The sequence below is a fragment of the Choloepus didactylus genome, chromosome 2 (genome assembly GCF_015220235.1).
Source record: "Choloepus didactylus isolate mChoDid1 chromosome 2, mChoDid1.pri, whole genome shotgun sequence".
In the NCBI taxonomy this organism is placed as follows: domain Eukaryota; kingdom Metazoa; phylum Chordata; class Mammalia; order Pilosa; family Megalonychidae; genus Choloepus; species Choloepus didactylus.
In genome coordinates, this window is record NC_051308.1 from 78425835 (window position 1) to 78453035 (window position 27201).

At 40.2% G+C, this 27201-nt stretch overlaps 1 protein-coding gene across 1 annotated transcript in view; it reads right to left on the minus strand.

Moving 5' to 3' along the window:
• The window catches only part of C2H1orf21 (chromosome 2 C1orf21 homolog), a 247779-nt gene that overhangs the window by 122723 nt on the left and 97855 nt on the right, over positions 1–27201 (minus strand). Inside the window, exon 2 of the mRNA XM_037825181.1 lies at positions 25458–25676. Coding sequence (XP_037681109.1) covers positions 25458–25551 — 94 coding nt within the window. The 5' untranslated portion in view covers positions 25552–25676. The remainder of the gene's footprint in view (positions 1–25457; positions 25677–27201) is intronic.

The window sequence follows — 27201 nt, forward strand, 5'->3', positions numbered from 1 at the left end:
CTTTTAAGGCCTTCAAACTAACAGGATGAGTTCCACTATGTATACTATTGAATATCATCTCCTTTACTTAAAGTCAACTGATTGTAGATGTTGATCACATCTACAAAATAACTTCACAGCAACACACTATTTGACCAAACAATTGGGCACTATGGCCTAGTTGAGCTCACACATAAAATTAACCATCACAGAGGCTCTTGCAGATTTATATCGTTCTGGTTTCTTAACAAAGGATTTTACAGCCACACTCTTGGTGTCTTCTTTAGATCATGTTTTCCTGACATGACCACCTTGGCTTTACTCTCTGACACAAGCATTTTCCTAATTTTAGCATTGTTTGCCCTCTGTAAAAGCTGAGAATGAGAAACCGTTTCATCTTCAAACTCAGCAACTCTAGGATCCCTTATATGTAACAGTATATCTTTAGCTAATCTCTTTCTCTTGCATTCTACTATAGATAATGAGAAGAAAGCAGTCGGCTGCCTAAAAATCTTCTTAGGTAGATCATCCAGTTCATTTGGTATATCTTCTTTTTTCCATGCTTTTGTCAGTGACATTATTGGTAATCTTTATAATAAGGGTCCCTTTTCCTCCACCTTCCAATAATATTTTCCTTTAAACTCTCTCTGGTTGCCTTCTTCAGGGCCACTGGGCTTCTGCTAACAATCTCTTTAAGGCCCTTGAAGCTTTCACTAACCCTATCCTCAAGTTCCTTCCAGTAGCATTCCAGCTCTGGTACCAAATGTCTTTTAGTTACTAGATTGTATAACAAATCACTCTAGACATTAGTGGTTTAAAACACAGCATTTATTTTGCTCACTAATCTGCAATTTGGGCAAGGATCTACAGCTCCAAGGCTGAGGCTCACTAGAATCTTCCGAGGTCTTACCCATTCACAGCACTGACACTCGATGTTGACTGTTGACTGAGACCATGTGTGGGCTGGCAATTTTGTTTTAATTGGATATTTTGGATGATAATTTGTGGAGATTCTGTATTCTGTTGCTTTCTTCCAGAGAGTGTTGAGTTTTATTCTAGCAGGTAAATTCTAGCAGAGAGAAAAGCCACATAAATCTCAATCATGCCCAGTGTCATTCATTTCTTTCAAAAGTTCTATTCCTTCAAGTTTCTCCCTGCTTTCAGTGCTCTCCAGTGCTTTCAAACATTTTATTTTAATAAGAAAGCAAGTAACATATATTTTTAATTTAAATTACTAAGAGATTTATATGATATGAGGTGTGCTTGATTCTGTCTCTGAGAGTTGGAAGTGTTATAAAAATAATTTAGACACAATGAATTTCCAGTATTTTGGACAATTTTTTTCCTTTGGAACCAATTACAGTTCTGAAGTTTAGTCTAACAGGTACCTCATTGAGGCCAAAGCCTCAAACAGTTTTAAATTTCTAAATTATCTTGTCCAGAGATTAGATTTATTATTGGCAGGAGGGTTAGTCCAATATAAGCTACTCTACTTAATCACCAGAATTGCCTCACTCAAAAGTCGCTCTTGTATTTGATCACGTCTTCACTTTCTCTGGCTCTATTCTCTCACATTTTCTAAGTGCTCTAATATGCAATAGCAGGAAGAGAGAGCAAACAGGATGAACTGAGGTTGTTAGAAAACGAAGATCATTCATTTAACAAAAATTTATACAGCCTTCTACAGGTAAAGTATTGTATTAGGCACTGAGAATTTAGAGATGAGTGAGATATGTGGTCTGACTTTCAATAAACTCATAATCTGGTCATTTCTAAATCTAGAATTGCCAGCCTTAGGGTTAGACAGGCTGTTAGCCACTTCTAACAATCTGTTGTTCTGTGCATTCAGAGGTCAAGCTGAACATGTACTTATTCAGCTTGCAGGGTTCATTTGCTTCATGGTCTCCTTTCAAAGCAGAAAACTTGGTACTATCCCAAAAACCTGTCCTTCACATCTCTCTTTCCTTTCATTTAGTGGAGGGAAAAAATGATCTACTATGAGATATTGCTGGAAGGCCCCAATTTCCACAAGAGACTCAATTGCTTTTTCCTCTTCAAAAGAAACTCAGGCCTGATTTACACACATAGGCCAAACAACTGATCACCACTATTATTACCAACAACAATAAAAAACAAGAAACTACTATTTTCTGGGTGCTTTGCACACATAATTCCATTAAATCCTTATACCAACGTGCAAAGTACATAATTATCTTTATAATACAAATGGAGAGAATGTGACTCAGAGACTAAGTAAATTTTTCAAGATTACACTGCTAATAGTGGCAGAATTGGGATTGAATCCAGGTCCACAGGAGCCAAAGGCCTGAGTCTATGTCTAAGAAAACAATAGGGAAGGAGGAGAGGGAGAGTAGATGGCTGCTCCCCAAGTGAACTCTGAATTTTATAACTTCCATCTGTACTTTTGCTCATGCTAATTTCTATATGGGGAACAATCCTCTCTAAAGAAATCTTGCCCATATTATGGGATCCTCTTAAGTCCCAGCTTCTCTATTAAGTTTTCTGATCTTGATATTAGGTGAGATTTCTTCCTCCTTGCTAGGACATTCTGTTACACCTTTCATATACCACTTGAGTAATAGTAAGTAATAGCAATTAGTAATAGTATCAGTAATAGCAACATTTATTGTGCACTTAGTATGTGACGGACACAATAATAAATGCTCATATGTATTAAGTAGATATTTATTATCCTATAAGTAGGTATCTATTATCCCCATCTTACAGATGAGGAAAATGAGTCACAAAGAGACTAAGTAATTTGTCCAAACTCACACAGATAGTAGGGATCCTGACTCCTGAACATAAGTCCTTAATCACTGTCCTAAATTGTACTTTTAATTATAGATGACGATGATCGTAAGGGTGATGGTGGTGACGGTGATGATGACAATGATAATGGTAATGATAACGGTAATATCAACATTCATTGAGCATATACAAAACACCAGGCACGTGTTTCTACTCATTTAATTCTAAAAACAATTCTAAGAAGTGAGTAGCATTATTATCTCCACTTTACAAGTGAGGAATTTGAAGAACAGAGAAGTTAGTTAAGCTGCCCAAGGTCACGCAGCTGGGAGAAGAACCCAGGCAGTTCAACCTGAGAACACACATTCTCTTTTTTTATTTTTTTAACATTTTTTTATTGTGAAATATAACATACATATGGAAAAATGATAACTTTCAAAGAACGATTTAACAAGAAGTTGGAGAGCAAATTTCAAAGAATGTTATGGGTTACAGCTCCACAGTTTATTTCCTTATTATGAAATATAACATATATACAAAAAGGTGATAACTTTCAAAGTACAATTTAACAAGCAGTTAGAGAGCAAATTTCAAAGAATGATATGGGTTACAGTTCCACCATTTCAGTTATTTCTTTCTAGCTATTCTAATACCCTAGCAACTAAAAAAATAAAAATAAAAATAAAAAAATTTTAAAAAAGTTTATATAAAGATTCAGTATCCGTAATCCTTTGTTAAATCCTATCTTGTCTGCTGCTACCCCTTCCTCTCATTTACTCACGTTCTTGATCTTCAGGGATACCTGGGCAGAGATCACCCTAACTTGCTCATACTGAAAAGGGGTGTCGACATTATGGGAAAGGGGGATGCATCTGGTTGATGTTCTTGAAGAGGCTCTTGCCTCTGGGTTTTAGGACTTATCTGGCATAGGAATATTCTGGAGGATTTAAGTTTCTGAAAAATAAACTTAGTGAGTGAAACTTTTATAGAGTCTCAGATAGGGACTAGGGTATTCTTTAGGGTTTCGGGGGCCACTGTTGATTTGGGAAAGCCCACGTTCTTAACTACTACATCATGCACAGTGCTTCTGAACTTGTCTCTTTCCTCCTATAATCCTGATTTCCAAAATACTGTTTGTCTGTGTTTCTCATTTTTGCAGCATCAAGTCAGTGCCTAATAAATATTTTTGGATTAGACAGAATCTTGTTGCAGAGGCATTACAGAGCAGAAAATAGTGAAGGCTTTGCTCACTTCAGCATGTCTAACCATAATTCACTTCTGAACTGTCCCCATCTGCAAAGTGTTTACTGAGTACAGTCTGAGAACCTACAGTGTGATGGGCTCTGTGGTAAGCACAGCAGGGAGTGTGGAGGTGGGGGATGCAGGAGGTCAAGATGCAGTGCCCAAGGTAAACCAGTAGTCTTGATGGGACAGCTCATACTCTTCTACTTGGAGCACATATTTGAGCACACACAGACACATTTCACTCGGCCACAGTTCAACAGGGCTGGCTGACTCTAAATTTAGAACAACCATACGCACCAAGATGTGGTTGAAGGACTTCATATACCATTATCAATTCCCTGAGTTAGACAATCCCTTAACAATAATTAACTCACTTGTAGAAAGTCATTTAGCCAGTTCCAAAGTAACAATTATTAATAAGCAATTTCTAGGGATAATAATTATAAACTGCCCATTCTAGAGGTTGTGAGCATTTCTAAAACAAAGCTTTGGTGCATTTAATATCAAATACTCTCAGTTATTTCCAAAGCTTAACTCAAATTAACCTAATAAAGTAAAATTACTTTGAAAATAAGATTGTTCAATATATTTAGTTCCCATGACATAAAAGTGCAAGCTGTTCAAAAATAATAAGCAGGAACTTTTTTTTTTTAACTTTAAATTTGTGGGTATTAGACATGAGAAGTATCTAGCCACAAGATTTCTACTATGGGAACTCTGAAGGTTGTACATCTTTATACGTGACCCCCTCTATGATACCTCATTATCCAAATATGTTAATGTCACTAAGACAGCAATTCTCAAGCCTTTTGTACCCTTACTCATTAGCAAAACATAATGCTTGTTATTTTTGAAAACCAGAGACAAATAGACTTGTGGTGGTATTAATTCAATTTACTCTTCCCTTGATGGTGTAAGACCATTTCAGTGCACACTCGATAATAAAGGATATTATCTTTTAAAAGGTAGTCAATGAGCATTTTAAAACTTCAAATTCCATGTGAGACCAAGGGAAGAAATGTTTAGTTGGTGCAAGATCTATATTTCCTAAACAATTTAACTCGCACAGTTCATTCAAATACCATAATTACATGTAACTTTTAATAGGAAGTGAGACCTGGTAGGTTTGCATAGGTTTGTGTGAGATAGCGACACATCCCAAAGTAATTTGGACAGAGAATAAAAATACATATGCAGGGCCTCCCTGAGGAGCTGGGGGAAAATGTGGACTGTTGGGCTTCCTCACTGGATTGTTGCTGATGTTCTCACAAACACTGAGGACTGGCAGTTTGATGTGCCGAGCCCTCTATCACAGGACTTGCCCTTATGAAGCTCATCACTGCAAAGGAGAGGCTAAACCTGCTTATAATTGTGCCTCAGGTTCCCCCTGAGTACCTATTTGTTGTTCAGATGTGGTCTCTCTCTCTAGCTAAGCCAACTTGGTGGGTGAACTCATTGCCCTCCCCACCACGTGGGATCTGACTCCCAGGGGTGTAAATTTCCCTGGCAATGCAGGATATGACTCCCGGGGATGAATCTGGACCTGACACTGTGGGACTGAGAACATCTTCTTGACCAAAAGGGGGACACAAAATGAAACGAAATAAAATTTCAGTGGCTGAGAGATTCCAAATGGAGTCAAGAGGTCACTCTGGTGGGCATTCTTATGCACTATATAGATAACCCTTTTTAGGTTTTAATGCACTGGAATAGTAGAAGTAAATACCTGAAACTATCAAACTGCAACCCAGTAGCCTTGACTCTTGAAGACGATTATATGGCAATGTAGCTTACAAGAGGTGACAGTGTGATTGTGAAAGCCTTATGGATCACACTCCCTTATACAGTGTAGGATGAGTAGAAAAATAGGGACAAAAAACTAAATGAAAAATAGGGTGGGGGGGCTTGGGTGTTCTTCTTTACTTTTAGTTTTTTATTCTTATTTTCACTTTTTCTGGTACAAGAAAAATGTTCAAAAAAAAGATTGGGGTGATGAATGCACAACTACATGATGGTACTGTGAACAAGTGATTGTACACTTTGGATGATTCTATAGTATGTGAATATATCTCAATAAAATTGAACTAAAAAAATTTAAAGAAAGAAAAAAAGATAGTCAATGAATGGACAGATGAAAATGGTATCTGATTGTTATTTAAGTGTGATGTTTTAAAATTTACTAGTGAGAGTAAATACTTTGCCCATGTGCTTATCATATCTTGGTACTGCTTTCTTTGTGAAGTATCTATTCATACCCTTTGCCCTTTTTTTATTCTATTGGAGTTGCAGTGTTTTTCACAATAACTACTATGAGGTCTCTATAAATTACACATAACTTTATCGACACAGTTCTACCCAAAAATCTCTGGGCAAAACACCTTTTGATTTTAATTCAGACATGAGGAAATAGAAGGATCTGCTTTCTGCCCTTGAGTCAAGTACTGTGCTATTCCCTTTTGTCCTTTCTGGGTTTCCTTTCTTCCTGTCAATAGTATTTATTGAGCACCTACTGCGTGTCAGAGGCTTCCACTGTGTGCTCAGCCTGGAGTTACATCTCTGTGTTCTGAAGGAGCTTACAACCAGTGAGGGAGGGTATAAGAAAATGAGCAAGTAGAATACAGTGTGTTAAGGGCCATGAGAAGTGCGTGCACACACACACACACACACACACACACACACACACAATGGTGGCGATAGGAAAAGAAAGAGGAGACCCCCAACCAAGGTTAGGGAGAGTCTTGGAAGAGGTGGCATCTCAGTGAAGTCCTGAGGAACACTGCTCTTTGCAGGAAGGAGAGGCTCAGACCAAGGAACAGTGAGTTCAAGGGCCAAAGAGAAGGCAAACAGGGAAACACTACAAATAGCTCAACATGACAGACACAGAATCCCAGGTGATACAGAGAAATATAAAAAGAAGAGGCCAAAAGGGCCATCCCAGGAAGACTTCATATGCAAGTACTGCTAAAGAATCAGACTCTATCCTGAAGGTGATCTCAACTCTCCGGGATTGCCCAACACTAAGGCCAAAATTACAGCTAAGCCTCTGTCCTCCGCACTGCTCTCAGCCACCTCCTCTGGGAGCTTAATCCAGACTTTCTGCCTCTGTCCTGAGATGAACCAACTGGTTGATGAAAAACATGCACAGAAGACTGGAAAGGAGTCAGACAAGACACAGCTATCTCAAAAGGGTGGAATCCTTATCCTGGAGTCAGCCAGTAAGGGCTGGTGGAGATGAAGCTTAAGAAGCTACATCTGCCAGAATGTTGTATCCTGTCTCCCCCAACAGGTATGCCTTGACCTGGAGGTGGGGAAGTGTTGCAGCACTCAGAAGAGGGAGTAGTTGAGACAGGAGTTCATAATCTATCTGTAGAGCAGAAGAAAATCCCATTGAATCCCAATCCAAGCTTCTTCTCTTTTGACTGTCATTGAGCCAAGACGTTAATGAATCACAATGGACAGAGCACTGGCTTCAAGAGGCCTCTCTGGTCTGTACCTGGCCTCCTGGCTTTCCAGCTGTGGGCTGTGCAGGTAAGGTACTAGACCTCTCTGAGTAAACTGAGTGAGTGGAGATGCATATGCACAGGATACTGTGGTCTCTTAGCCTTCATAGGGTCTTGTCCATGTTTTTGAGAAGACTAGATGAACGAGGTGCCCATGGCTGCAAGGAGGAGACGGTGACCTTATGGTTCAGAGGCTCCATAAAAGGATCAAAAATGACAGTTTCTCTCACTACAGCACCTTTAATAATTAAGATTGAACCTGCAGGCCCTATTCCTGAATCATTTAGTCATCTCAGAGACCAGATAACACATTTCATTCAATCATTTGGGATTCATTATTCAGTGACCAGGGGACTATTATCCAGTCATTAGAAGGTCTAGAACATTCATCGTCTGACAAACTCTGACAAAAGACATACAGCCAGATGCAAATCCAGCTGGGATTGCTTTGGAATTGCATATCACAAACCAAGGCCTCTCCCGGCCTTGGTTGTTCCGAGCAGGATTTATCTAATTTCCCAAGAGCCTTGCTCTGACTCCCATAATAGCGCTGGCTCTCCATCCATCACAGAGCTGCCGAGACGCTTGGAAAGTCTGAGGCCAGCTGAATCTGCTCTAGCAGGATTCCTGTTAGCCTTGATAACCATTCAAGATAAAAGCCTGTCCAGCTCTGTATCTTCTCCCCTGCTTCGACTTAATCCTCACGTGAGCCCTATGAGGTGGTTATTAGAATCCCCTTTCCACAGTCGAGGAACTGAAGTGCAGAGATTAGCTCCAGACTGACAGGTCAAGTGGCAGAGCTCGGTTCAAACCCAGGTTGGTCTGAGTCCAGGGTGAGGCCCTTAACCATCAAGTCAGTTGTTTTTTGTTTTTTTTTTAAAGCACAATTTTGGATCAGGAAATAATTTCTGCAGGAGATGGTACAGGCATGAAATATGAATGAATTCAGAAAGGATTCAGACAAATTAAAAAACAGAGAGATACAAATAAAAGTTATAAATAAATAAAATCTCCCTGAGTAACATCAGGAAAACTACTAGACCCTTTTCACACCTGCAGAGCCTTTATTGTTGGAAGAACACATCCTCACGTGTCTTTAAGTTGGGGAGTTAATAGGATGCCCAAAGTGAGTGTTGTGTAACCTTTCATTAAAATGGCATTTGGCTATCAGTGAGTCTAACAGAAGAAAACTGAAGTTTTCTCCAACAAACAGTAAGGTAATTAATGCAACCTCCTCGCAAAAACCTTTTATTTTTGAGAGAGAACCCTTTTAATGCCTTATATTATACTACTACAACTTTGATATATGATTTTAGCATTAAGACCGAACAATAAAATCAAGGATCTCTTCCTTCATTGACGTAAGGAGGAAGAGGGAAAGGAGGAGGAAGGAGAGCTAACATTTATCGAGTTTTTTAATGTTCCAGATCCAGTTCTGAAACCTTAATCTTTATGACACAATTTAATCCCCACAAAAGCCCCGTGAAGCAAAACCATTAATGTTTCCATCACACAGGTACGGAAACCGAGGCACGGAGACCTCACTCCTCTGGCCACACATCTAACGACCCAGGCGTCTGACTCAGGGTCCATGCTCTTATTCAGGTTTCCTCTGAAATCTGTAGTAAAGCGAATTTCTGATAAAAAGAAAATTCTTTTTGTATACTGATTTCCATTGCAAGACCTACAAGACTAGAACGCTTTACAAAATGTATTCACTCCCTCAGTGGAAGACATCCTTAAGAAGATAGACCTTTTCAGGTCAGGCATGAAAAAATACATTATCATAAAAGAAAATCTAAAATAAATACAGTGTTACTCTTTTCAGGGTAAACTATAAGGCAATAAAACTAAATAGGAAAAGATATTAATACAGCGTCTCAAACACCCTCCTTTGTATATCAAGTTGAAACTCCGCCACCATCATGAAGACCAGAAACATGAGTTGTTTTCTCCAGGACTGGAGATAAATTTCTGCTGATTCACCTGGAATCTCTCCTTAACTTCTGTCCAGGATCAATGGGCATGCATTTACAGAGTGACTGGTCAGGATAAGGAGATGATATCACCATCTCAGAAACTCTTCCTCCTTTGTTAGGCTGCCACAGAGAGAGCTACCCCAAACACCTAACAATCTTGCAAAGGTCTGTGTTTGTGTGTGTTATGCTTGTGTGTTAAGGAAGAGGCATATCTTAATGTCAGTCTGAATTAACTCCTTTAATTGGGTTCTCACTTAAGTGAATTTCTATTAAGGAAAAGATTCTTCGATAATAATTACAACAAAGACAAATATTAGCATGCGAGCTTTCCCAGTAGCCCCACCCCCAAGCCACCTTGCAGAGGAGAGTTGCCTGTGGCCAGACGGGCCAGTGTGCTTTTGTGATGCTTTTGTGATGTAGGTCAGCAAAGGGGTGAGGAGGTTAGGGGAGGGTAGCAGTCTAGGTTGACACTGGAAAGAGCAGAGCTAAGGACAGGAGAACAGATACCGTCAGGAGCAGAAAACCCCAGGGCTGGGCTGAAGGGATAGTTTTGCAGATTAGAAAGGGAAAGGGAGAGATTTTTGCAGCAGACAAAGAAAGACAGAGAGAGCCAGAAAGTTAAGAGAATGGCAGAAAGCTAGAGATTCTTGGGGAGAGTGGATTTCAGTGTGTGGTGCTGTGGTTTGTGAATGGGATGCCTCATTAGAATTCTTTGAGGTAATTCAGTGAAGGTTTAAATTGCTTTTCAGTGATCTTTGGTGTCTCTTTTAATGTGTCCCTGGATTGAAGCTGTCTTCCAGGGGAGGGCAAGGGGGGCCTGACTTTATCTGGGTTATGCAAACATTAGAAATAGTTCAGTGACAGAAAAATCATGAACAAGAACAGGAAACCGGATCGAGTCATTTTAAGTTAATTTCTTAATATAAAGCATTGCCACTGAATTTTTAAAATGGAAAACTTACCTAAAATACAATTTATGATAAAACAGTATAGCTTCTCTATGTATGAAAAATACTCATGACTTGACTTTCCCTGCAGACCCCATGAGAGAAGCGCTCAAATTAGTGAAGAAAGCAGGCTCTTGCTCTTTCTCTCCTTTTGACAAGTAAGTACCTCTTCTCACAAGAGCTTCATTCATGTGAAACAAAAGATCATTTCCAATAGATATGAATCACCAAGTTGTTTTCCCCTCAGAGGCTAACATGTGTTCTGATGGCAACAAAGAATTTAGGCATAATGTGCCTGGGTGAGTGGGGAAAAGAGGACATTCTGTGTGAGCTTTATGGCGAGCAGTGCAGTAAACAAGAACTCACCATCTATAATCTGGTTGGTTTGAAAAAGACTATTTTAGGAACAAATTGAGCTAAATTTGTTTGTAAAAGACAGCATCTCTGTTATGAATATTCTTTATGCAAGAGGGGATGAGGATTCATAAGGCATCCATGGTTCAGTTAAATTCGAATCAACTAAGTCCTCAGAGCGACAATTAGAAGGCAGGCTCTGTACTGAATGCCTGATGACACACACAAAGCTGATGGAGACAAGGTCCTTATGGCGCCCTGACCCACCATCTCTTTTATGTGTGTTATGTAAGTGTAGATTAAGATGCACTGCAAGTTCTTACAGTTGAAATTTCCATTTTGCTTTTCAAATGTATGTGTATACACATATATGTATGCTTTTCAAATGTATGTATTCAAACAGATGTGTAGTAGCCAAAAAATTGCTATAATTTCTAAGATTTTGGTTGATTTAAATCAGACATATTCAACCTATGGCAAAGTTTAAAGGCTCATGGAATTCTTATACAATCAGGCTGAAGGGGGGGGGTGGGGGTTGGGAGGACAACTCATTCTGAAGGTGCAGAATGATCCAAGCTCCTTAGCACACTTTCTACAATGCCTTCTCTCAAAGGGGGAGCTATGCCTCTGAGACGCCACTTGTACCCAAAGCCTAAATTAAGTAAAATCCCAGAGTTCAGGGATTGTCAGGTATGAGAGATGACCTGGGCATGGTCCAAAGTTTCTTTTTCTTTGGTTCACATCTGAAGCAGCCAATATGCAGTGCAAAGACTTTCTCTTGATAAAGACTAGAGGGTGAATATGACTCCACACTGCTCCCACTGGATCTGACAAAGGTGCACCTGATGCCTGGGGTTCCTGGAAGTCTTATCTGCCAGATAAGAAAGGCAAGAACTGCCAGGTCATTGCCTTTTATGTCTCCACATGTCAATTCCCAGAAAGAGTCCATATCATCACTTGAGGCAACTGTTCCCTACTGAGCACACCACATCACCCACTCTAAGTTCTGGGATTCAGGACTTGAAAACCTTCCTCTGTCAGGACTTCAGCATCTCCCTCAACTCGGCCTCCACCACAGTCCAGGGCCTACGGATCATTCCTTTGTGTCTCCTTCAGGTTATTCTGGGGGCAGACCCAGCTTTGGCTTAAATCAAGCTCCACTCAGATCATCCCTTTGTTACCTGCTCCCTTTCTATCCCTTCAGCTTGGCCCTCTGATTCTGTTACGATCTTATCTCCCAGGCTCCATCTTCTGTCATCATGTCTCCTCCCCACAATCTGTCCATTCTAAGTCCCCATTCTAAACCAAACTCCCCAAATCTCAACTTCCTACAAAAAGTGAGATGACCTAACAATGAAGGTTACACATTTTACTGTATCTTGTAATGCGCAGTATTTTCTTCTGTAAGATTCTACTGGGGACACAAGAATGTCTTTTGCAAAGCACATGAACAATACTGTTGCTATTTGATGTTGGGGATGTTGGGAGGAGGATGGGCAAATGTGATAATGTTATTCTTTCCTTAAAAGGTAACAACACAAAGTAGAAAGGAGGTTCACAATGGGAAATTAGCTGGGGGCTCAGTTTGCCACCACGGAAATCTATATTTTATTTGTGTATCAGAGAAATCATAAAGCAGACAACTTCCCCCCTCTCTGGCCTTTAATTCTCTCATGTCATAGGACATTGTTCCTACCTTGGATACAAAAGAAAGCAGAATTGGGATGGTAGATACATCCAAGACAACAAGAACAGGAATGGGGACCAAAGCTCAGGTCAGGGAGAGAAGAAACTGGAGCTCAAAGGAAGTAAAAAGTATAGGAGTAAGAACCCATCATGTGAAATTTAAAAAATTTGTTGTTATTCCCATAGTTGTCATATTTGTTGGGAGAAAAGTTAACATGATAAATTCAAGTATCTTCTATCTGTATTATAAACCAGTTTTGAATCATGGTTTTGGTACTTGCAAGATGTGAGACTTTGGGCAAATTACTTTACCTCTCTGAGCCTCTGTTTCTTTGTATATAATATGAAAAATAGTATGTATCTCCAACATTTGGGAGGAATAAGTGATATACTATATGTAGAACATGGTCTAGTTTCAAATGAAGTGCCCATATAATACCTGGCACTTTGGCTGATAGATACTGTTTTTTCTCATGTCTTTTTTTTTTTTTTTTTTTTTTTGAAGCTCTTTGCGGTCTGGCACCAAGTATTGTGTTCCCTGTAACTCATCATAGAATATTTATTGGGTACTCAAAATACACCACTGAAGGAGAGACTCCATTCTATGTTAATAAAAGGACAAATATGTGGGGAAAAAAAAAAAAAAAGAACCCATCATGTGTGTATATGGAAGTGGGTGGGGGGGCAACATGAGCCAAGTGAGGGGCAGCAATGACCATTACAGGAAGGGAGGTGGGACCACAAATGTGCCTCTTCAGTCACCCCTGGCCCTGAACCAACTTCCAAAAATAAATGAATAAATATAAAACAAGCCATGTCTAAAACTCCCTTCATGCTCAGGTGGAATGAAATGAAATAAAACTGGTTTCTATTAGAGAAGATGCAATGCTTAACAGAAGCACAGCAGAAACCTCAGTCCCTAGAGGTTCTAGAGCCCTGTAGCAATTCTCTTCCCCTGGGCCATGCCCTGTGCTGTGCACCAGCTGAGCTTAGTAAGCTGAAGAAAGGATGTAATCACACTGCTTTCATGTCCCCATTTCCCAGCTAAATTTAAACAGGATTGGCCTCTAGAAGGAGAAAAACAAAGGCAAAAAACATGAATGTAGAATTTTGATCCCATTAAACCCTACAGTCCCATCTTGATGCCTAAGTCTTTACTTTCATAGAACTAGAGCTTCCTTTTCATGGCAAGTTGCCAAGCCTCAGAACATGGTCCTTGCTTCGGAACATAAAAAGCTTGCATCCTGTGAAGAAGAGGAGCTTCTGTTGTTATAGAAACCCACAGAGAGGATGTGCTTTAATGAAGCACATATTTAGTCATTCCCCAAATTTATCCCAAACCCAACTATATGTTGCTGTCTCCATTGATATCTGCCTAGTCCAGGCCACCATTACGTCTTGCTGGATGAATGAAACAGCCGCTAACGGTCACCTGCTTCCATGCCTGCCTCCTAGTATGCTCAACACAGCAGCCAGAGTAATCCTTTAACGTAAAAATCAAAATCAGGCGACATCACTCTCCAGCTTTCAAAACCCTCCTCTGCTGTCTTCCATTACCTTTAGAATAGAATCCAGCGTCCTCACCTGAGCTACAGGGCGATAATACAGTCTGATCGTGCGTTGCCTCTCTGAGTTTATAGCCTACGACCCTCCTGGCACATGGGCCTCTGGCTTCTTCCTGAACACACCAGCGGCTCCCTCTCAGGCCTTGCCCTTAGTCCTCCGCCAGAAACACTCTCTCCCTGATATTCTCTAGGCTTGCTCCCTTATCAGGTCTTTGCTGAAAGGTCAGCTCCTTAGAGGACCTTCTCTGACCTTCTAGTCCAAAATAGCCAGCCTGTCACTTTCTATTCCATTCTTTATTTTTCTCACTGTACTCCTCCCTACCTAACAGTATGTGTCTTGTTTACTGCCTGTCTCATCCCCTAGTATGTAAGCAAAATGAGGGCAAAATTATCTTACTACGTTCCCTAGTAACAGCCAGTTTATGGTAATCATTGAGTAAATATTTCTTGAATGAATAATTGTGATTTTTCATAGTCCCGTCAGAAGTGAAAGCATTTTGTTTTTCATTTTAACACTTGGCAATTTTACAGTTGTATCAGGGGAAACAAGGGAAAGAGCACAGGAGGAAAGCCATGCCAAGACTCATGATCTAAATACTTACAAATAAAAAGATGTTTCTTAAGTGAAAGAAGAGAATGAGAAGTAAATGACGGAAAAATTGCATTAAACAGCTGACAACATGAATGCAAAAATACTTGGTACAACATATTAAAAACAAATCCTATTTTATATATATTTGACAATTTCTTCTTTGGTTATGGATCAAAATCAACAGTGACATTTATACAGCAAAGCATGGATGCCTGTAGCTAGAAGAGAAATGAAATGCAATTTTGCTTGTCTTGAACATGGTTTTCAAAATAGAAATGAAATATAGTCGAACTAGAAATTTGGATCAGTTTGGCTTTGTTTTGCAATTCAAAAATATTCATTAGTTACACAAATTTGCTATTTTAACACCATAGTTTTCCACTTCACCCTTAATCTCTTACTCTGAAGTCTTAACGACCATGCATATAAGCATTTGCAAATATATTTTAAATGAAAATGTAAATATCCATTTACCTTATAATTTAAATATATACTATTACTATTAAGGAAGTGGACTAAAACATTGGTTTCCTCAGGCCTTCTTCCCTCTCCAAAGTCCCTTTCCCCCACTATGGCCCTTCTATTGTAAGAATCTTTAATTCCGTAACCTTTAAAAACTTCCTTTTAAAAATCCTCAAAAACAATTTTTATTCATAGTTAAAAGTGCATTTTTGATTATATGCTAACAATATGATATATGCATGTGTGTATGTATGTATGTGCATATATATGTATGTATGTATGCTAGAACCACGACATTCTCTTTGTTATCCTTTAAAATCTGCTTTCTTTAAATTTGACATTTTCCTACCCTTTTGCCTTTTGTAGTCTGGCTGAACCAATAGTGTAGCTACAGAAGTTAATAAATAAAACAACAATCTGAAAGTGACCATATTACAGTTCAGCAGTTCTTGAGGAAGTCAGCAGCCTGGGAAATAAGATATTCCCTTGTCTAGATCTTGTTTAAAGCTCTCTTTTATTATGAATTTCATCATCCCTTTTATATCACAGAACCAATCCACCCTACACTACTTCTAACACAAACTCTGAAGCAGAAAGTCAGTAACTTGAATCACTGACTAGCAGCTGCACAATATCAATTCAAGCATCACTGGATGAAAGAGTAAAAAAAACACAAAAAAACAGCCAGCTGAGCTGAGGCAGGGTCAGGACCCCAGGCCCTTCAAGATTTCCCACCTTCTAGGTCATGATAACTTTTTGAGGCTACTGAAGATATTGGTGATTCTTCTTTCTAAATTTTTAGAAGAAAAAAAATATTACAAAGCAATCAACATCTTGGTCAACTTTGGACCTTAAAGCTGTTGTTGAACACCAGCTTACTTCTTCTACACACACACACACACACACATGCGCACACACACAAATCATCCACACAATATTATATATCATCTTTTCAGTGGCTCCATGACTTGAGAGAAATTGATACCACAGAGTTGAATGAACTGTCCACAGTTAGAAGACCAGGCAAAATAGAACTTTTGAATATTAATGCTCAAAACTCCCACAGTGGTCACCTAACTCAACCTATTCACTCCCCAGATGTGGGAACAGAAGCTCACAGAGGTCACCTTGTTACTCTGTGGCGGAATCCAAATGAAACCCTGATCTCCAGCCACCACAGTCACAGCTTCTCTATAAACTGGGCTTGCCAGGTTACAGCCATTTATTTTGTTTTGTTTTAATAAAACCTTACAGGTTGCATGGCCCACTGTGATCTCTAAAACTAGTTTCTTCCTCAAAGTTACTTAAACAATGGGAGAATTACTTAAGAGCAGAAAATTTGAGAAAAACAGAGAAATTGAGACTCAAGTCACAAAGGAAATGACTTAGGATGGCTCAACCTAAAATTAGGGATTTGTCAACCCCACATCATGCTTCTGGTTTTTCTTCCTAAGAAACTTTATGCTTTGAAATGAGACACAAGACAAGGCCCATTAAGTAAAAATAAACATAAAATAGACAATTATACCATAGTTACTTCCTACCTTTCAGTTCCCAGATTGTTAGCAACCCTATTAGGTACAGGGCTGAAAAGAGCAGAATGAAACTGAACTGTTTCACCTGGGTACCATGAGGAATTACTAGTGGTTATTTCTAAAAATGAGGGTAAGTACTGCATGCTAACAGTATATGCAGTGGCAGAAGATAAATGAAAATATGAAGTTAGTCTTATTAAACTGGAGTCTCAACCACACTGCATTTCATAGTTTATACCCATTCAAGGATGACTTTAAGTAAAGTAACTACCTGAAGGTAAGATCATATGCCAGAGTGATTAAATGCACACAGATTTGAGGCCAAACTTATATGGTTTCTCATTTGTAAAATTGGAACATACTTCATAGGTGTTATGAGAGTTCAATGAGTTAACAAATAATAAAATACTTAAAATAGTGCCTTGGCACATAAAATGTACTATATGAATGTTCTAGTTTTCTAATGCTGCCGGAATTCAAAACACCAGAGATGGATTGGCTTTTATAAAAGGGGGGTTATTTGGTTATTCAGTTACAGTCTTAAGGACATAAAGTGTCCAAGGTAAAGGCATCAACAATCAGGTACCTTCACTGGAGGATGCCAACGGTGTCCGAAAAACCTCTGTTAGCTGGGAAGGCACATGGCTTGTGTCTGCTCCAAAGTTCTGGTTTCAAAATGGCTTTATCCCAGGACATTACTCTCTAGGCTGCAGTTCCTCAAAATTGTCACTCTTAGTTGCACTTGGGGTATTTGTCCTCTCTTAGCTTCTCCGGAGCAAGAGTCTGCTTTAAATGGCCATCTTCAAACTGTCTCTCATCTGCAGCTCCTGTTTGTTCCTCAAAGTGTCCCTCTTGGCTGTAGCTCCTCTTCAAAATGTCACTCACAGCTGCACTGAGTTCCCCCTGTCCATCAGCTCATTTATATGGCTCCAGTGACTCAATCAGACCCACCCCGAATGGGCGGAGCAACACCTCCATGGAAATTATCCAATCAGAGTCATCACCCACAGCTGGGTGGGGCGCATCTCCACAGAAACACTCAAAGAATTATAATCTAATCAACATTGATAACGTCTGCCCACATAGGATTACATCAGAGATAATGGCTTTTGGGGGGACATAATACATTCAAACTGGCACAATGAATAAATAAATGAATGCCTTATAGAAAGTTCTCTAGTTTATTATCTATTTCATGTACATCACATTTTCATCTTTAAATAGAGTAAGGTTCATCACAGTATTTTATAAAAATAATATTTATTTACTTTTTAAAACACTTCTTCTAGAAAACAAGGATGTAGAATATTTGGAAAATACAAAAAACAAACAAACAAACAAACAAAACAGAAAGACTCACTGGTGATCCCAGCCACTTGCGACTTGCCTTCCACCTTCTCATGGAAAACACCTAGAGGCTTTGTTTTCAGTCCATGCACATGTACACTGAAAATATATTATCACTTTATAAATGGAATCATTCTTTATGTATGTTTCATAAACAGTTTTTTCCATTTGACCTAAGAACGTTTTAACTCAATGGAAGCAAACCAATAGAAATAGCCTCAAAAAGGAAAGGAGTTACCGACACTCAACATTCTTGTCTTCCCACCCGAAAGGTCCAGAGAGTTTGGGATTAGATATTAGATACTTACAGATTTGGCTCAAAGGTCTCCTAAGTCTCCCAAGTCAAACATGCAGACAAGCCCCCAGCAAAGCATCTCTAAAACAGAGGTGCCCTTGACCTTCTTTTGGCTCCCACTTAAGTTCTCCAGGCCCTAGTCAACTGGAGCTGCTCAGGAGGCAGGGTACAATATGAGGGGTTGTTTTCCCTCCAGTATTCAGTGATTGCCAATAAAAAAAAAAAATTCCATTTAAAACACGGCCTGTAACATTTGTATGCTCATTCATCACCAAAGTGTGGCCTTGAGGTTCATGTCATCGGACGATTCTAGTAAATCTGGCACTAAGAGGTGGGGGCCAGAGGAGCTCTGCCACCTGGTGTGGGGCCAGAGCCAAAGGAGCCTCACACGTAACAGGGGCTCACTAAGTCAGTGTTTGATGAATCAATAAGGAAGTAGAGAAAGGAAGAGGCAGGAGATCTGCCATTAGATTCAAAGTTCATGGAACAGAGGGACTGTATCTTGTACTTTTCCTTTTCTTATTCTTTTTCTTTTAATGTCTTTACTGTGTCTAAAGTGTGCCTACCTTGCCTCCTCCTTCAAAAGTACACATTTGTTCTCTGGTTCACTAAGGTTTTCAAGTCAGACAAATCTGAGTTCCCAACCAAGCTCTGCAACATATTATTTGCGTAAACTTAGCAAATTACTAAACTTCTTATAGCCTCTGCTCCCTCATCTATAAAGCAGATATAACAGCAACAATAAATAATACCTATTTTCAGTTCACTAAATTATCTACTACATATGTTGGGCACTTTGTTAGGTAATGATGATGTGTGATTAAATTATGTACACTATCTTCAAGGAGCTCATGGTCAATAATCATAAAACAACAATGATTTACTAGAGTGACTAGATTTTCTTTAAGAAGGAAATGTCTTTATTTTCTCATCACATTTTACTCTTCTCCCCACCCCTAAAGCATTGATTTTCCCATTGCCAACAGCAATCATGGACATTCTGTGACAAGGGACACTCAATGTAACACTTTACTACATGTTTTCAAGTCTGTTTCTCGCTAATTATTCCCAGTGCAGGAATGTTTTCTCTGCTAAAAGAGAGTAAATTCGCTGAGTACAAGAGGCCTGGCTTTGTTTCTTTTGCAACCACCACCCCATAAAAGCCCACAGCGCTTACGTTTTCTCCTCTATCAAGTGGGAATAAGAAAAATAATAATTATAACAACAACAACAACAGCTACACATGAAGGTGCCTTATGAAGTATGAGTCAAACAGTCTAGTTTTTGGTGCCAAGTAACAATTCAGGGGCCAAATAAACAGCCACATTTCAGGTTGCAGGTGCAGAAGGCAGGGGCTGTGCTGGTGCCGGCAGAGGGGAGCCAGGGCCTAAAGGAGGCCTGCAGGCCAGGCGGGTGCTGCCAGGCAGGTGCTCAGAGCAAAGCAGGTCCTTTCTGAAACACCAGCCAGAATTCCAGGAAGAAGCTATTGTTTGAATATCCGAAATTTGTGACATCAGCTCAGGAGAAAATAGCTCTGAGGAGAAGTACTGTGGGTAAGGAAACCCTCCTGCCTCCTCTCTTGTTGCCAAGTCACTGTTTTTCAGACCTTCTCCCAGCTCTGTCTCAGCCTGAGCACAGGAGCAAACCTTGCCCGTGGCCCCAATCCTCTGTGACTTTCACTGGATGGTACCCAAGGGGCAGGGAGGCAGCCAGCAACTTCTCCACCACCTTTTCCAGGGCTAATTTGTTCTTATTTTCTGTCTGAGGAAGGGCTTCAAGCAGCTACAGACAATACTAGGCACCTGGAAGGGCAAATGAGCAGCTGAAGGCAACAAACACTCCAGGTGTAAAACTGAAGGGACCCCCAGGGCCCTGTCCGATCCCCTGCCAATGGGCTCTTAGAAGTCAGAGGCTCCCTCGTTTGCCATCAGGCTGCCTTGAAGCAGTGAGTGACAGATAGTCCTATTTCCCATTTATCTCTATATCTACCATTAAAAGAACAGACTCATGCTATCATGTACTCAGTAGTCATGTGGGGCTAATGGCTACTGTAAAGGACAAAATATACATAAACATTAATTTGTTACTGTCTTGCAAACATAGATATGTTTAATTAATATTCACTTTATACAATGAGAAATTATTAGAGGAAGAAACAATGAATTATTATTTTGCCTCTAACTGATTTGAATTTCTGAATGAATCTGATGTATTTTTTCATTTACTCTTCACCATAATCCTGGGAAGTAGGCCCCTATAGCATTTCAGCTGAATAACAGATAAGCATAGCAGCCTACACACACACACACACACACACACACACACACACACACACACACACTCTCTCTCTCTCTCTCTCTCTCTCTCTCTCTCTCTCTCTCTCTCTCTCTCAGTCTCTCTCTCTCTCAATCTTACATCACCATTCCAGAATTTACCCTAATAATCTAAGGGCCACAATGTAGGAGAATGTTTTACAAACACCAGACACTCTTGATTTTTAAACCAAACTCTGCATCATCCAAGCCACCCTATTCATCGTCGGGGAGATGGCACGGTCAGCTCCCAACCCAATAAACCCTGAATAATCTCTCTGCCTCCAGCTCCCTGGCATTTCTGGAGCCCTCTCTCATCTCGAGTATCTGCCTTCAGGGAGCTTACCAGCTTCTAAGAATGATGACACATACTAGCAAATAATGAGAGATTAGACATATAAAGAAATACATCAAATATATAAATACACAAAAATGTATTCTGGGATGGCAAGAAAAACATAATTTCTGAAGGAATAGGAAAAGACTTCATGGAACAGTTTACATTTGTAAGCTGAAGGCAGAAGTCATGGGCTACTGGAGGACCCAGAGGCCAGAAGATGTGTGATGACCTCAGGACAGTAAGTTGTCAAGTATGGCTGAAGAACAGGGAACATGAAGGTACATAGTATGAATTAAGGCTGCAAAGGTGGGTATGAGCCATCTTCATAGTCTTGAATATTAACTAAGGATTTGTGATATTGTTGGCTAAGAACTAGGAGCAACAGAAAGTTCCTGAGCAGGGAAGTTAGCACTAACAAAGAAGTGCTTTGGTAAAACCAATCTGACAATGGTACAAAGAATGGAGAGTAAAAACAAGCAAACAAACAACAAAAAAGGGTGGGAAAAACTATTCATTACATATTATAGACTATATTTAATAATAACAAAAAAAGAATAATACCTGACATACAATAGGAACTGAGGAACTGGAGTGTCTTTAGTCAATTTAAGAATGGGGACACTTGTGAGAGCCCAGGATAATTTGTGGTCATTAACCAACCTCCTCTAAACTAGCCTCAGAGAGATGGCTACCCTGGAGGTTATCTGGGGTTGTTAGCAGAAGAATGCTTCTCTGCTTTCTGGATTCTTGGTGGCAAAGTTTGAATTCTAGACTGACTTCTCTCAGCATCACCTTCCCCTCCCCTGCTATATACTCTTCCTACCACACTAAAGGGATGTGAACTTCTAATATTGAGTCAAAATGTTGAGTCAAATGGAGTTAAGGCAAATTTGTTATAAAATATTATGTAGTACTTTTTAGAATCTCTGTATCAATTGAAGGGGCAGTCACGGATAATCCTAATTAGCAGATAATCCAAACATTAAATGATCAAAATTTCATTTTAGTTTGAATTGAACCTAATATAAGAAGAGGATATACTTTGTGTTCCTAGAGAAAAAAAAAAAAAGGTGGGAGGGAGCTAACAGGAGATAAGTCAGAGGACACTGCAACCCTCCAGGTGATGGATGATCATTAACAGCCTAGACTAGGGTGTTGGTAGGAAAAGCCAAGTTATGACAGAAGACTCACAGGATCTGGGAACCAATTGGAAGAGCCCATGGGGATTCATTTTGAAGCCTACCTTACTGGAAGAATGGTGGTGACCTTCATGCAAATAGGAAAGTCAATATAACTAAAGAGTGTTCCCCCCTTGGGTCGGGCTATAGAAGAAACAATGGTCTCAGATTTTGACACGGTAATGTCCCTAATAATGCCTGAATTTGTTCCATGAGGCTACTTTCATGGTTTAAGTGAACAACAGTTAAAAGAAATCCAATAAGCACTTGGCTTTCCTTAGCACTTATTTAACTGGTTCATGATAACTTGAAGCTGTTGGTCACTTATATTTTGCAAGCTCCTTTGGCGATCTGCTCAGCTGTCCTCTGAATGACCTCAGCAGATCTGCTGACCACTATTCACATCTGCACTAACCAGTGAGGTAAGGAAATTTCCAATCTGGAGATGAAGCTTTCTGGACTGGATTTTATTTCTGAAAGGGCCACAGTATATGAGGCTGAACTTTAGACCTGCAACTGTGTATTCTTCAACATTTAAAGAGGAAGTGCATATATAGGTAAATATCAGTGATAAAGTTCCTCATCAATCACCTCCTAAATTCTCTGAAATCTAGGAGTCAAAACTCCCATTTGTCACTTAATCCTCGATGGCAAAACATTCTCCAGAAATTCTGTCATACACATTTAAGTGGATGGTCTCCTAAATAACCAAAACATCACTGACACCAAACTGCTTTGTACAAATGGAAATTACCGTTTGTAAAAACACATTGCTTATCAACGCTCCCCCAACATGTCTTCAGAAGCTATGAAATTAAATTAACACCTTTAAGAAAAGGATCGAATGTGTGTGTATACACATACCCAGAGACACAGACTTCCAAGCCGTCCCCAGATATGCCACCCTTCACAGACTTTGTCAACTCTTCAACAACACGTGGTAATAACATTTAGCTAAAAAATATTTTTAAACATTTAGTTTTAAAAGTGAATGAGATCACTTTACTCAGTGAAAAAGAGAAGAGTGATTTAGAAAGCAGGACGGAACTGTCCAGGTTAGAACATAATCCAGACATGTGTTTCTAATTGCTTCTCTCAAAGGATGTGGCAGCCAGACCCCAAAGATAACCCCCAACAATTCCTCACCTCCCCATGGGCACATTTGTCAAGGATGAAGTGCCTTTCTACTGTCCTTGAGTGTGGGCTAGTCTTGTGAGTTGCTCTGGTCAAAAGAATGCAGTGAAAGTAACATTCTTAGACTTACAAGCCCAGGTCTTGAGAGGCCTGGAAGCTTCCACTTCCTCTTTTGGAAGCCAGTCACCATTTGAGGAGTTGGACTACCCAGATGGAAAGAGAGACCTCCAGGGGAGAGGCCTGAAGCCATCTTGGACAGTCCAGCCCAGGTGAGCGCCCAGCTGAATGCAGCTGTATGACTGAGCACAGGTGAGATCAGCAGATGAACCCAGGCGAAACCACAGAATCATGAGAAATAATAAATGGTGATTGTTGCAAGCCACTAAGTTTGTGGGTCCTCTGTTATGCAGTAATAGATAACTGAAGCAAATGGTTAAAAGTGAGCCAGACCTACCATTCATCCATAACCATCTGTGACCGCCTTGGGATTTCGTACACTTCATTTTTGCAAACTTATTTATGGGGAGAAACATACAAAGGAACTTCTCTGTCATAATCAAACTCTCCAGCATTTGGTGACATCTAGGAGACTGACACTGATGTTGACATTGAATTTTGACATTTCTACCATCAGAACCCAGAAGGACAAGAGAAAATACCTTTGATTGTTTTCCCCTTTCTTATATTCCTGCTTTACTAACATGATGCCACAAACCTGCAAACATTTTTGTTAGAAAGATGAAAAAGATGATGAATGCTGTAGCAAATAAAGCTTCGACATGGGTACAGGGAGGAGGCAGTAAAGTTAGGAGAGGCCTTAACTGCATTTTGTGGCACCAAGTAAGGAGAGCCACACAGATAGCAATGACTGGGCAGGCAAGCTTGTGGTAGATTGAATGATTGGCCCCTAGACCCTTCCTGAATCCTCTTCCTCGTCAAGGATGCACTGTGATCAGAGTATAATGCTCCACCACTTGACTTTGGGTTTATTCATGTGAATTGCTTTGGCCAACGAACAATGAGTACAAGTGACAGCAAGCTAGTTCCAAGTCCAGGCTCATGAGGCATCATGCATATCCACTTGCACTCTTGCCCTTCTGCCAAAGGAGCACATGCCCCCACTAGCTCACTGGCCCCACTCGGGAAGATAAGAGATACATGGAGGAGACCCACCACAGCTGACCACTAACTCGTGATCAAGAAAGAAATGCTTACTGTTGAATGCCATTGAAGTTCAGAGGTTGTCTGATAATACTCATTATCATTAAAGTAATACAGCAAAAACTGTTCTATCCGCCTTGTATACACTGGAATTTTGTACTAAACACATACTCATGCTTCATCAGAACAATAATTGATCTGCCAAGGAACAAACTCAAGTTCAGGCAAACTAATGCCTGTAAGCAGCCAGGCAGTTAATGTACAAGAGTGAAATGGGCTTGCTGTGCGTTCACTGGAAGGGACAGCAGTTTACCGGAGGTCCACAGCCTGACTGAGGAGGCAAATGCTACTTCCACCCCGACCCTGTCATAGGATTGTTGCTACAAGGAATGAAGACCCAGTGTGGACAGATCTTCTGACCTTTCAAGAGAAGTCAGTGATGTGAGGTTTTATGTGAAACATCCTGATTTTTAAAGGTTGTTTTGCTTTTTATTAAAAAATTCTGTGGGAGCCAAAGAAAATATATTTGCAGGCCAGACGTGGCCATGGATTGGGCAATTTGTGACCTTTGCATTAGATATCGTAAAGTCACTTTGAATCATAGATTATAAAATTCACTGCATTTGTCTTCTTGAATCTGGAGATTTATAATGCCTGTTAAGTACAACCGTCTATCAGCCTAAAAAAAATACCTCACTCTCTCATTTATAAATCCTCACTCACTACACCTACGGGGCCTCTATGTTTTCAGTTCTGCAGTTCTCTCCCACTAGGACTCCCCCAACTCTCACCACCCCACCCAGCCGTGCCGGCTGCTGCCACACATACCCATTTAAAAAAGCTGGATTTAAATTCTCTTTCATAAAAACTTTCCTGATTGTACTCAAAGCCCCCTATAAATAAATTATGATCTATATCGTCCAATGTACAAGATCTGCATTGATATCCATCATCTCATCACCCCTTTACCAGCACCCCCAAAATGCATAACACAAGAATCATTACAGTGCTGCACTCCTCCGAGAATGAAAGACCTAGAATCTATAGGCCAAGAGTGAAGTTCCATGGACTCACCGCCAAACACATCTCCGTTCTGGTAGTTCTTCCCTTTCTGGGCTTCCTCTTCATTTTGAACAGTGGCAACATGCTTGGCGGAGGCACAGCCCATAGTCTCATTCGGTCAGCTTCAGCCAGGCTGAACAGCAAATCATCTCTACAGACCCGAGGACATTTTTTTTTCTTCAAAGGCAAAAAAAATCCACCTTGCTGCTGAGTTGGTCAAGAAACGTGCACCTGCAGGAACAGAAAGCTGGATCAGAATGTATGACTCCAGCAAAACCCGCACCTCAGTGTCTCATTGTGCGAGTGGCCAGCATAACTCGGTGGCACTGAGGGTGGGACTGGGTGCTGAAGAGCGAAACGCAACACGGCCCATTCGCATTTGAATCCCATTTAGAAATTAAGATCAGAAAGCAAGATCAGAAGGCATGCCCTCTGCAAAACACTGGCCTGGAGGGTGAACTTGCTGAGGACGGCACGAAAGATACGTATTTGTTTTATTCAAATAATAATTTTAGCACCAGCACTTGCCACATATATGCTCCGCATACATATAGGTCTGCCAAAATTGCAAAAAATCTTCAGAATAAGGAAAGCACATTCTACAAGTCCACCCAAATCAGGAGGACAGGGAAAAGTTCTCCATTTCCCCGACCTCCCTTGCAGGCCAGGTCTGCTCAGTGCCTCACACTTTGTCGGGAAGCAGGGATCTTCCTCCTCAGACTGCAGAATGAGCCGGTTTATACATCCCTGCTGGTTTTGTAAATCAGTATTTTATTTTACCTGAGGTGGCATTGATTTGGAAGATAAAAGAAGGAGATGGGGGGACAAAGTCTTAAATTTACATTTGTCCATTTTCTGTTTAGCTAGCAGAAGGTTTTAAGGATCAAACCGAAGATGCTGGGAATACGAAGAATGAAAACAAAGCAGCTGTCTAACTCTTATCAGAGCCTTCATGCCTCTACTGACCTCACATAAAAGCTACAGATAAACTACAAAGGAGATAATCCCCAAGTTAACTGAAGTGACCCAGCCTTACCTGCTCCACCCAAGGTCACTGCCCAAATTCTCAGGGTTTGCTGGGCTCACCTGTTCATTTTTATTTATTTTACTCTTTCATTTTCCTTATCCAGCTATTCATCCAGTCTTGCAGATGTTTCCTTTGAATCGTCTCTCCTCTCTACTCCTTCCTCCCCATCCATCTCATTGCAACCCGGCCTCCTACCTCCTCACGCCTATGAGGTGGACTTGCTGACTTTAACTTAAAGATAAACTATAAAACTTCTTAAGATGCAGAAAGTCTTTCTGACCCTAATGAGAGCACTTTGAGAGAGATTAAATTAATACTGCAGAAATCCATTCTGTCAGCCCATGATGGTTTTTGAAGACACATCATCACCACTGAAACATGAGACAAGAGGATGGGAGACGGGGTTCCTCTCTAAAGGCAGGACAGAGAGAAACACCTCTCTAGCCAGAAGCATGTTAAGAGTTGCTGGGTGTGTGTGGTAATGAAAATGCTCAAAAATTAATTTGGGTGATAAACACACAACTATATAATGGTACTGTGAACAACTGAATGTACACTTTGTATGACTGCATGGTATGTGAATATATCTCAATAAAATTGAATTAAAAAAAATGTCTGGTCACACAGTTCAGGTGGAATACTTAGCAAACTGCTGATGGAAGCATTATTATTGAAATACATTGAATTTTTGTAAAAAAAAAAAAAAAAAAAAAAAAGAGTTGCTGGGGT